The following is a 13,187-nucleotide window of genomic DNA, read 5'->3' as shown; positions in this document are numbered from 1 at the left end:
CCTACGTAGGAGCTTTCAGCTCATTTCATTGGGGCTCTCTGAAACGTCACAGGGCGAGTGAAACGTGGTCATGTGACCCCACGAAAATAAGAGTTAAGGGTAGGCATCTTTTTCTTGTATTTTCAATTTTCTAGATAGAATAACTTCGGACTGCGCGCTGCTATCGCTGCCGTTCTTGCTGCACTAACCTGTCTGTACTTCAGTCTACGCAATCCACGAGTAAAGAATGGGGCGTTGAAGAGTGTTGGAGGGCCCCTTTAAGCGCTGGAAACCATATTAATGAATACTCAGTGTTATCTGTCACATAATGCGAGTGTGTATTTCTTGAAGCTGCTGTTAAATTGTTCACCATAATTGCCTATGCCCCCTGAACTGATTTCTAGACAACTGGTTAGTGAAATTTCCCAATTAGAAAGTTTACAACGCCTTTCAAGGTAAGAGTCTGAAGGTTTCTGCCACAACCTGAGAAACTGCTTCTATTCACCAAAAACTGTGGTTTCAACAACCGGTATATGCAACATTAATCTAGTGATACAATAAAAGCTCATTAATTCAAACTTGAAGGGAGCTATAAAAGCGTTTGAATTAGGCGGAGTCCGAATTAGCGGGCGAGTGCTAGAACTAACGGACATCACGCCACATTGCGTGGGCAGAACCCAAAGAAGCCACCTCTGGACTCGTTAGGTGCTATCACACGTTTTGTGGCAGGTGATTTCGTAAATGATGTTCATGGAGCTCTCTAAAGCAAACATAATTGACTGATCAGGTCAGTGATACACCAGAAACAAGCACCGACATGCATTCATGTGAGCAGCGAGACTTAATGTCGAAATACAGTACACGACGCGATTTATGCTCCAAAACACGTTTATTTACATAGCAGAGTTAACGCGATCAAAACTAAAAGTAATCAATAATTTGCTTGCGTTTCTTATGCCGAGACTCTTTGAGCATCGTTTGCAGCTTGCTTAAGAGCTCCAGTGCAGCTTACTAATTCTCATCTGCTGAGAAATGCTGCTGTTTCGTTGTTTTGCAAACTAGTTTTTTTGGTTTGGTTTGGTTTTCCAACACATTGTGATCACTCTGGGCCGACTTCTGCGAGGAGCGATGAAAACCAGGGGCTCCCAGTTGGAATTAACTGTTGTAGGTACTGTCGCGTTGGAACTAAGTTAGTTCGAATAACGAGTTTTTACTGTATCTTGATGTTCTGATGCAGTCATACAATTTGCACATCCACATGCAAAATAATATAACATCTCGTATGTTGAGTCATTTTTCATAACCCTTGAGACATCAAACTTTTTCACAAAAAGTACTGGCAACCCTTGGCACATTGCCGTTCTGCAATTCCAGCTGAATCAAGTTCTGTACAACGCTCAGAACTGCACTACTGCCGCTGCTCTTATCTGCTGCCACATCAGTGCCATTACCACTTCTTTTTACAGAATGAGGTGGTGTAAATATACACATAATTTCTTGCCTTCCTCGACCAATGAGCATCACATGCAAGCAGGAATTTAAAGGCAGCATAGTCATGAAACATTAATGAAAATCTTATGACCAAATTGAAGCCTTATCAGGTAATGTGAGTTACCCTGTGTTCGAAGACATGCAGTTATGTCTGCATTCACGTTGCTAACAACCCACCTCTTGGAACTTCAAGGTTTATTACCATTTTGAAGTGCAGAGTCAAAATTCATCACTAACAGTGTGTAAACAGGCCTTGTAAAAATTTAAGCTAGTGAACGCTGGCTACAAATATCAAGCACTGAAAGCCAATCTATGGCTTTATTCTCTACTGCATATGCCCTACAGTGGTTAACTCCCAAGCAAAATGTCCATCGAACAGAAAATCACAGCATATCCACGGAGTGAATGGTGATGAGTGGGCGAAGCTGCGGAGGTTCATCGGTAAACCGTGAATCTTCCGTGAATTCTGCCCAGTACATCATCACCGACGTGAGATCGGGTGCGTTTATACTAAAGGTTCGATGAGTTATGACGACTTGCAGCTCACTTTAATTTTACATGTACGCTGTGAATTTTCATTGTTTAGAAAATCATTGCTTTAGAAAACATCTGGCGTCTTTCGTTAAGCAGCTGGCGTCTTTTCGTTTTGCTTTAGAAACAACTGGCGTTCTTTCGTTTTGCTTTTAGAAAACATCTGACGTCTTTCGTTGGTTTATTTCATCAATCAACGGCGTTTTGAACAAAATTTTTATTGTTTAATGACGCACAGGAGAAATCTCACCAGGCACTACCTTGGAGGTAAACAATGGCTGCTAATGGGAATGAGAGACAGAAGAAGTCGGCTTTTAGCTAACACTTACACTTCTACTTCTACTAACGTTTCCTACTGGAACATGCCAATGGCTGCTAATGGGGAATGAGAGACAGAAGAATTCGGCTTTTATTTAACGTGCACGCTGCGAATTTTTTATTGTTCAACAACGCACAGGAAAAATCTCCCACCGGCACCACCTTGGAGGTCAAGATCTGGTACTAGCGTTACGACTGGTTACGCACTACTACGAGGGACGAACGGGTGCCGCCTTAAGGAGCTTCGCCCCTAAAACCTGTCCACACCTTGCCAAGACTGGCTACGCAGTCATAGCATCCAAAACACCCAGGGCCCAATACAGAGAGGCCAAATGTGAATAGTTGCCATTGGCCAGAGTTTTATGAGAGACTACTAGAGGAAAATCTGGTGCTAGTGCATAGAAGTTTTTGCATAGATGGACCAACCAACATGGAAATGATTAAAGGTTTAGGTATCGAACTTGAATTGGCTGAAATCCTGCGTTGTGGCATAATCTGTCCAACTAAAATAGAACCATGCTGATATGTTTTGATGTGACTAAAAAATAAACGTTAAGAGCCAGGAAACCTCAAAGCCTAATAACGGGGTTGATTTTATGTAATTGAGTAGTGTGAATTGGACAGAATTTAAGTTCAGTGCTTAAACATGAAAAAAAAAGACTAACAGTGACTGGTGTGTTTGTTGACACCCGATCACCCGACATATTAGGGGTTGTTCTAGTCAGCTGCCACGCAGCTGACTAGAATGCAGACAGTTCATTTTAAGAGAAAGCACATTTACTTGGGGTGTAAGCTACAGGCAGCCAAAATAACCAGGCATGGCCAGAGGCAAGTGAATTCCAGACCCCTGCTTCAACCTGGCACAAGCGCCTCTACCATTAATTCATAGAGCTCTCGTGTTCTCTGTCATAAAGGACTTTCATGTACAAGCAATGGACGAGGCAGTACTGATGCCCATCTTGAGACAAAAAATTGAGGAAGTATGTAAAAAAAGAATGAAAGAGGGATAACTTCCCAATGTATTTTTTTGCTTGACCCACTTTAATGGTTATATAATGTTACAATGAGCAATATAAGAATACATCAAGGAATTCGCCATTCAGTTTTAATATCGATCAGGTCACCTGCAGGGACCGTTCACCTAGCTTCACATTTCTGCACCTATTTTAACTTTACCTACTGCAGTTCTCCCCCTCAGTCATGCAGCATGCAGAGTGCGGTACTATGAAAAGTGAAAATACAAACATAGCACAGAAGATAACTTCAATCAATGTTGTCAATGCAGTCATGAAAGGTATTTTTCCTATCTGTGTTTAATTTTAAACTTTTCGTATTATTCACCAAATGCCCCTTGATATCAGAGTACGAAACACTTCTTTGCAGTGATTAGATACATTCATCATTTCGTTACTTCATCTTGTGTAAACATATTTCTTCGTCCGTTGTCTCGCTCCAAGAAATTCCATGTCGCATCAGTGCACAAAATATTGTGAGCATTAATACCTGTACACACAAACATATACAGCATTCACATGTGTAAAACCATGCAACTGGCATGCAAGCATAAATAATAACACACTTTACTTTTATGGTAACTTCGAAACCAAGTGCCCCATTAAAATGTAACTAGAAAAAAAGTAGAGAGTGAATTCCCAAGAAAGAAAAAAAGGTGTGGTGCCAAGCTAGCTTTCGCTATCAACTATCAGAGGACGGCTTAAATGCTGCCATTGAACAGTAAAACCCAGGCTCTTAGGAATAAAAATTTAGCTGTATCCTGACGGAGCCCCTGGTGCTGTTGTCCATGCAAGCCTTCCTTGTCCTCAAATCTTGCAGAACAGATACAAAACATTTGTCAGACCTAAAGCACTACTTATGTGTGACTCTTCAACATAAAACTTACAGCTCAAAACAGAGAACTGAATATTTGCAGAATGAAATATCAAATTAGATAGAGGCCCTTGACAATAAAATATGATGATACTGAGTATTTTTCTTTTACTAAAGTTTATGGCTGAGATTAGCACATTTATTTATATAGTTTATATTATGGCTGCAATGAAGCAATATTTGACCATCCACAAAAGCAAAGGTCTCCCCACAAAATTAAGCGGTAGAGGCAAGAGCAACAATTCCACAATTTTCCTTTACAACACAAGAAATTTCAAGCAGCACCTTGCACTGTATTAAAGTCGGCTAATGAACTGAAATTATTTAAACGGTGAAAATGTGATCAACAGCACATATTTAAGACAAGGCAACTAACAAAACTCGCAGTCATGCACTATCAGAGACAAAGATTAATATCACTTGTGCGTTTTGTAATAATGACACCTAAGATTTCTTTGGCTTAGTTGTCTGTTGGATTCATTTCGTTGTGTCTAACAAAGAAACGAGCTCCTTGAAAAAAATTCCCATTCTTTCATTATTATGTCTTTTATGCAAAGAACTTGCAGCAGCGCGGAAAAAAAGTGAGGACAACGACACACATCAGGACTAGCGCTGAACGGCCAACTGAATCTTTACTTAAAATTCACCACTTATACCTGTCACAAAAAACGCCTTGTAACAAAAAAAAACGCCAACAATAATCAAAGATGGCGGGCATGCGTACTGCTATAATAAGAGATGTTCATCAAGACATCTCTCATGAGTAGTCACTAAGTGACATCGCACTGACACATTTATCTTCAGCTTTAGTAATATAATAAGCTTTTACGATTTTTCTTTATTTTTTGGCTTTTCCAAAATCTTTATACATTTTCCATACTTTTATGCATGCTATCATGCACAAAGATTGAGCCAAGGCAGCTACTAGAACACTGACTGCATCATCAGCATATCTCACTTCTGAAGAAATTCCAGTGTTGCGTGTTGTGGCAACAGGATTTGTATAGAATAAGTTGAAAACGTAGTAGCTCAGAAGTAAAAGGCAGGTAGCCTCCGAAAAGTCTACGGCCTCTGTGAAAAGGATCTGCTGTTCACATGCTACAAGACATTTCTTCTTGAAAATGCTTCCTGCGAAAAGACGGCAGGCAAACCAATGGATTAAAATCACTTCAGTATTCATAATCAATGCAACCTGAAAGGTAAAGCAATTTTATTAAAAAGGTTGCCAATCCATTTACTGCAATCAAAGCAGGCACTGTTTGGATTCTACAGAAGCCTGCAATGTCGAGCGCTTTTTAAAGAAAATGCACATAATTCAGCGATTGTCAAGACAAGCTATATTTAAAAAAAACAATAAAATTGCTCATTCTAACAGCCCACAGCATTCAGACATGTTTCTATTCGACACAAAATTTTTTGCAGAACCACGGCTGATAACATCTGAATTAAGTTTCAAGCCAAATGCACTTTTGTGGGGTGGCTGAATGAAGCTTAGAATAACAAAGAGCTGAGCTAGTTGGCAGTATTCATTCTAAAAAGACAGGGCGTGCAAACAAGGACACAAGGAAAAAGTCAGGACACCACAAACGGCGTTTGTGGTGTCCTGAGTTCTTTCTTGTGTCCTTGTTTGCACGCCCTGTCTTTTTAGGCTGAATGAAACTTGTGTTACCACAGATGGCTGCTTGACTGTAGAAAGTCTTCATACTTTACCCTTTAACTGCCAATGTAACTTCCGAAAAACGTACTAAAATCGGCATTTCTTATAAGTAGTCATAATTTTGTCCATGCAATTCTGATTCTGAAGATGTATTACCTCATCAAGTTTAGAATTAGCACAGAAATTACAAAAAACTACTGTTGAGGGCGGTTTCTCTCTATGTATGCCGTGGTAATGGGTCACAACGTACTGAAATACGAAGTATTTATTTGATGCAATACACGGTAACACACTCAAAAGTGCACAGACATTGCTTGCGCAGGTGGCGGGTTATCTGTGTTCACGCGCTGCCACACACATGCACTGCTCAATGTGTCATTGTCGTCATCACCTGAAGCGATATCCAGGGTAAAAACAACAGCCGATTCACTGTCGGACACAAATTCCATGTCATAACTAAGGCTGCTTTCTGTAATGCTCCAAGAAGCACCTCTTTTTCTTGGAGCATCACCGCCACTGGCATTCTTCTTGCAAAACGGTATTATGAAATGACTGTTGCCAAGCTTAAAACATGCGCAAAAGGCATGAAATGCGGTTTTTCATAGGCAACTATCACCATCTAGGGTTGAGAATTGCAAGCAAAGTAATTGACAACCGTGATGAGTCTTCAGCGGCAGAAGGAGCGGAAAATCGGGCCAGACAAGCGTGACTCGTCATCGGTGATATTCGTACAAACTCGTGTGACGAGTACAGCTAGGGGTTGGCAGATAATAGGTTAACTAATAGAGGACAACTTATACGCAGTGTGTCGGCTGGTTGGTGAAGCGTTTTGGCTGTTAAATGCCGAAAATGCTGCTAAGCAGAAAATAGTCTTCATCCCCCAGGGGCAATTAAACAAATTTTAGTGAGTCAAGGCTCTAACAACTGTGCCGCAGCCACGTTTGAAAAGACGGAAAAGGGCCAATGCAACGGGCAGCTCAATACCCTTGCATTAAGGCAGTGAAGCACGCAACACTACATTCATTGGAAAACAGTGATGGTGTCTTCCTGCACCCATACCAGCAGCTGTTTTTCCGCGAATGCAGCAAGCTGCACATGAGATGCAAAAATCTCTTTCACCGCTCAGTGATGTAGTGCTGCACTCTGTGTACAGTATTCAGAGAGCTGATCTAGGAAGGTTTTGGTATGACGACAGTTTTCTGTGTAGAGCTCCTCCATTTTTTGATAAATTCACATTCAAAGGCTCTACAGTGACAGATGTCCATCAGAGATACAGTTTAAATAGTTAATGAGAACTAACAGACAATAATGCCAAGGAAAGTATAGGGGATGTTATTTGTAGTAATTAGGATATAAATGTGAAGAAAGTAAAGTGGACGGAAAGATAACTTGCTATGAAAAATCGCGGTGGGCTCTGTGACTGCACCTCAACGCAGCCATCTAACCCGCTAATCTTTGCGATGCAGCCGATCGTCCGTATGATCACCAGCCAGCTACTGCTGACCTCGGTGCGCATCTTTGCTGGTGCGTCACCGGAGTGCGCACTGCCGTGCTCCGCAGCGGCGTCGGGATGCAATCACCCGTCGCTCGTCAACAGTCGGCACGGGATGACCGTGCCGCCAGGGGAGCAGTGGCTACCGGAACCCAAAGCGTTGTGGACGGCCACATCATCATCGACATCAACAGCTTCGCCGCATATAAAAGCGCATCCGCCGCCGGCACCACCCCGTGGGCTCTCTGATTGCACCTCAACGCAGCCATCTAACCCGCTAATCTTTGCGATGCAGACGATCGTCCGTATGATCACCAGCCAGCTACTGCTGACCTCGGTGCGCATCTTTGATGGTGCGTCACCGGAGTGCGCACTGCCGTGCCCCGCAGCGGCGTCGGGATGCTACCACCCGTCACTCGTCAACAGTCGGCCCGGGATGACCGTGCCGCCAGGGGAGCAGTGGCTACCGGAACCCAAAGCATTGTGGACGGCCACACCATCATCGACATCAACAGCTTCGCCGCATATAAAAGCGTACCCGCCGCCGGCACCGCCTCGTGGGCTCTGTGACTGCACCTCAACGCAGCCATGTAACCCGCTAATCTTTGCGATGCAGGTTAATAAATCCTACACGCTGTTTGCAAAAAAATCTAGCAATTACGTCTTGGTGCAGTTCCCGAGCCCACGGTGCTTTCTCGCCATTGCCGCCGAATGTGTTTCCGTTATTCATTCTTTGCCGATGTTATCAGGAGATGTTGAAACTAACCCTGGCCCTAGCGGAAACGATGCCGTGTTGACAGAACTTCAGAAAATAGCCGCAGGCCAATCCAAAGTAATTACCGAAGTAGTACAGAGCCTCAAATCTCAGCTAAACACTACTGATAGAACAATAACGGATTTATGCAAACGAATGACCGACCTAGAGGCACACTACCAGGCCCTTATTCCTCTCCGAAACGACATCGAAAAGATGCCGGCAGACACAAGCAGCATGTCTCGCAAGATCGAGGAACTAGAAGACCGCCTAGACGACACGGAAAACCGATCACGTCGCAATAACCTTATCTTTTATGGCATCTCTGACCCTACTGACAGCGAAACATGGAACGATTCCGAAAAACTAATAATCGATTTCTGCAGTAATAATCTAGGAATAACCGTAGGACCTCATGACTTCGAAAGAGCTCATCCCCTCGGTCGTCATTCGCTCGGTAGAAATCGTCCCATAATCGTGAAATTCGCGTGTTACAAAACAAAGGATTCGATCCTACGTAATGGCCGGAAATTAAGAAATACTAACCTTAGCATTGGCGAGGACTTTTCGCTCTCCGTTCGACACGAGCAGAAACAATTAATTGCATTTGCCAAGGCTAAATCTGTTAAGTTCTCCATGCGGTATAAAACCCTGCACATCGGTCCGAAACGTTATGTTTTTGATAAGTTGTCTAGCACAGTTAAAGAAATCGCATAGCAATCGTCCTGTCACCATGTACCTACAAACCGGCAACACGCGGCACTTCCCAAACCCCTCTCATTTTCCGTGATATTTACTAACATCTGCAGTTTCCTTCCAAAGCGCGAACTGTTATCGAACGTAGTTTCGTCATACGGGAGCAATATACTGGTACTAGCTGAAACTTGGCTCAACGATAACGTTTCAGACGCTGAAATCCTGACTGACTTACCTGATTTCCGCGTGTATCGTAGCGACGGAAAGTGTACTCGAGGGGGTGGTGTTCTGGTCGCAATTCACCAAGGTATAACATGTTCTGTTATAAACGTCACATCGGACATTGAATCATTATGGCTCATTCGTCACACTCCTCCCGTAACAGTGCTCCTTGGCGTTTGTTATAGGCCACCGCATACCAATCCAGACTTCTGTAGGCACCTGAACAATAGCCTAAGGCAACTTGTTGCCACTTACCCCAATGCTCATATCCTTCTCTTCAGTGACTTCAATTACCCGAACATTGAATGGCATAATCTAGGCATTTCTTCATTAACATGTCAATAGAGGCTAAAAACTTGATTGACGTATGTTTAAATTTTAACCTGAGTCAGTTAGTCTCGGAACCAACACGCGTTACACAAGAAACAGCAAACATCCTAGACCTAATACTAACTAACAGTCCTGAAAAACCTTTCATCTATCAGTTACCTCCCAGAAATCAGCGACCATAAAATCATACGTGCTCTATTCTCATTCAGTTCCGCTCCAAAGTACACATCCGCGAAAACAATATGCCTTTACGACAGGGGAAACTACGATGCAATAACTGAAGACATTACCACCTTTTTTTCCGAGTACAAATCCGTGTTTCGCACTCGCACAGTACATGAAAACTGGTCAATATTCAAAAATAAATTAAGTGTGCTAACTAACGTGCTCATTCCGAGGGTTACCTTTCATACTAATCACAATAAGCCATGGCTTTCAGTACATTTAAAACGGCTGGAAAATAAAAAGAAACGGTTGTTCCGTTCGGTCAAACGCCGTGACACCCGGAGTGATTGGGATAAATACTTCGAAGTTGAGAAATCATATCTAGTTGAGATCCGGAACGCCAAGCATTCATTTTATCACGATGACTTACCAAAGCTACTCACCAGCAACCCCAGGAAATTTTGGCAACTTTTGAATCCAAAGCACACTCACGACATCACATTGACTAACGACGCGCACGAACCAGTCGCAGACAATGAGTGTGGCGAAATATTTAACACCGCATTCGCATCTGTCTTTACTCAAGAACTTGACGCACCTTCACAATCACTATCAGTTAACATCGAAGCATTTATGCAAACTATCACGTTTTACAGCGAAAGCTGGAGATCATTTCACCGTTTTTGGCGCCGTAGTTGTCCGCCGCCGCCGCCGCCGGTGTCCGTAACCAGTATCGCTCGAAATAAAAAAAAACGAAATAAGAAAAAAATTCCAGGACGGAACGAGGTTCGAACCTGGGCCCTCTGGCGTGGGAGCCCAGTATTCGACCTCTGAGCCATGCCGGTGCTTGAAACTGCTTTGCAAAGAGGTCCTATACAGGCTTCATGTCGGGAAGGAAAAACATTAGCATATGCAATATAGCGTGGTAGAAGAGTAAAATAAGCACCAAGCGTCGCACAACGCGAATTCTGCAACCAGGCGTCACACAATGCGAATTGCGCAACGAGTAGGTTGTTGAATGCTTCCAACCCATTACAAAGGGCTCTGTCATAATTCTTCGTCGTCATCAGGCACAGTATCAACAAAGTACGCATAATGCCTTAGATGCGTTTAGCAGGTACCACGGCTCTCCGTAGAATGACGAAAAATGGCACAGTGCCTGCTGCCCTACTTCTCAAAAATTACAGTGATTTATAGCCTAGTGGGTTCCTCGCAAGTGCACTTGTATTGGTTGCCAAGGAAGCCCATAAGCGCATGATCCCTTTCCTCGGGGTCTCAGTAAAGTTCTTCGTCCCCCCCCCCCGTCTCTCTCCCACGTCAACGTATGTTATACAGCATGACGGGAGAGGGAAATAGCGACCGCGCGTCACCCAATCCAAATTACATGACTGGTGGGCCGTTTAAAGCTTCCAACCCATTACAGAGGGCTGAGCCATAATTCTTCATCGTCATCAGTCGTCGCTTCAACAAAGTGCACATAATGCCTTACAGACGTGTAGCTAGTGCCTCGCTTCTCCGCAGAATGACGAGTAATGGCTTAGTAGGAGCTTCCCAACTTCACAAAAAATGTGATTTATGGTGTAGTGGGTACCTTTCTAGTACACTTGTATTGTAGCCCCAACAGAGCTTACAACGGGCTCTAGAAACGCCGCTCTTCCAGCTTTCGCTGTGACTGTGCTGCGGTTTCAGCGCAGGCCTGGCAGTTATCATCGAAGTATTTATGCCAACTATCACGTTTTGCGAAGAAGGCATTGCATCCGTAATCGATAACATGAAGCTTTCATCATCGGCCTGTATGGACTCAATTAATTCTAAGCTACTGAAGAATGTTAAATCAATTTGTGCCGCCTATTTATCTTTGAGTTTTTCACAGTCACTCGCCTGAGGAATCATTCCACATGACTGGAAAGCGGGGAAGGTCGTTCCAGTGTACAAATCAGGTAACAGAGACTCACCCTTGAACTACCGCCCCATTTCGTTAACTAGTGTACCCTGTAAAATCATGGAACATGTCATGTACTCTCAAATCGCAAGTTTCTTGGATTCATGTAATTTTTTTCATCTATCACAACACGGATTTCGAAAAGGCCTCTCCTGCGAAACGCAATTAGCGCTCTTTCTTCACGACTTGCACACTAACCTTGACCGTAACATGCAGACCGATGTAATATTTCTAGACTATGCGAAAGCTTTCGATAAAGTTCCTCACCGCCGCCTTTTGCTAAAACTTTCACACCTGCACCTACACCCTAACATTCTTCAATGGATTGAACAGTTTCTCACTAAACGTTCTCAGTCAGTCTTTGTTAATGGTCACCTATCTAACTCTCTCCCAGTCACATCAGGCGTTCCCCAAGGGTCTGTCCTTGGTCCCCTTCTAATCCTAATATATATTAACGACTTGCCCGATCATGTAGCCTGCAGCATTCGCATGTTCGAGGACGACTGTGCCATTTATCACACTATCAGTAGCCAGCATGATCACCTACATCTCCAAACAAATCTTAACAGCGTGCTGAAGTGGTGTAACACATGGTTAACGACCCTTAATCCTTCTAAATGTAAACTTGTGTCTTTTTCCCGTCGCCACAGCCCATACCGCTTCCAGTATTCCATCGTTAACACCCCAATTGAATCAGTACCATCTTATAAATATCTTGGAATAACCTTGTCCTACGATATATCATGGCGTACCCACATCGCTAATGTAGTTTCATCATTCAATAAAGCACTTGGTTTTCTCAAGCGCCATCTCCGCCTAGCCCCCCTGCATGTAAAATTACTTGCGTACAAATCACTAATCAGACCGAAATTAGAATATGCATCTGCCATATGGAGCCCACATCAAGCGTATTTAATCAATGCATTAGAAGCGGTACAAAACCAAGCCGCCAGATTCATTAATTCATCTTACACATACGATATCAGTATTTCATCTTTGAAAGCGAAATCTGGACTTTTACCCCTTTCGTTGCGCCGCCGTACTGCAACTCTCGTGCTTTATCACAAATTATTTCACTCTTCCTTCAATCAGCCACCTTATATAGCAGCCGTAGCACGCATATCTCATCGAACCAGTAATCCATTTCAGGTTGCCCGCCCATCATCACGCACCACTACTTTTTCTGCCTTGTTCTTTTTTCGAGCAGCCACAGACTGGAACGGCCTCCCCCGGGACATCGTCACCATCGCCTCATCATCTGCCTTTCAAGACCGTGTTATTGATTATCTTCAATACTAAAACAACTTTCACTGCTTATTGTTAACCTAAATAAAGCCCCACCCCTTATGTAATGCCCCTCCTACGAAGGGGGGCCTTTAAGGTCATAAACTGAACTGAACTGAACCGCATTTCGTGCTTTTTGCGCATGTTGTAAGCTTGGCAACAGTCATTTCATAATGCCGCTTCGGAAGAAGAATGCCAGTCGCGGCAAGTTATCCTTTCGTCCACCTCACTTTCTTCACATTTTATCCTCATTAATAGAAGTAATATTCCCTCTACTTTCCTTGACATTATTGTCTGTTAGTTCTCATAATTGTTGTGTCTAACAGAGAAAAAACGAGCCCGTAAAAGTCATCTTCTTTCCTTCAGTTTAAATAGTTCTCATTCGTACAGCTGCATAGAAACTACTTTTGGCGCAGATAGTGTCAAAAGTCACATCTTC

General features: G+C 43.2%; 1 protein-coding gene across 1 annotated transcript; it reads left to right on the top strand.

Moving 5' to 3' along the window:
- Positions 1–7,276: 7,276 nt before the first annotated feature.
- Positions 7,277–9,102, top strand: LOC125756977 (uncharacterized). Its single transcript, XM_049412061.1, has one exon. The coding sequence runs from the start codon at positions 7,324–7,326 to the stop codon at positions 8,824–8,826; it is 1,503 nt and encodes a 500-aa protein (XP_049268018.1). The 5' UTR covers positions 7,277–7,323; the 3' UTR covers positions 8,827–9,102.
- Positions 9,103–13,187: the final 4,085 nt, after the last annotated feature.

Source organism: Rhipicephalus sanguineus, chromosome 1, assembly GCF_013339695.2.
Source record: "Rhipicephalus sanguineus isolate Rsan-2018 chromosome 1, BIME_Rsan_1.4, whole genome shotgun sequence".
Taxonomy (NCBI): Eukaryota; Metazoa; Arthropoda; class Arachnida; order Ixodida; family Ixodidae; genus Rhipicephalus; species Rhipicephalus sanguineus.
This window is presented reverse-complemented; position numbering and strand designations above follow the sequence as displayed.

What these genes read in the sequence shown, in the direction of transcription:
- LOC125756977 (XM_049412061.1), top strand. Translation starts at nt 7,324, where the DNA reads ATGCAGCCGATCGTCCGTATGATCACCAGCCAGCTACTGCTGACCTCG.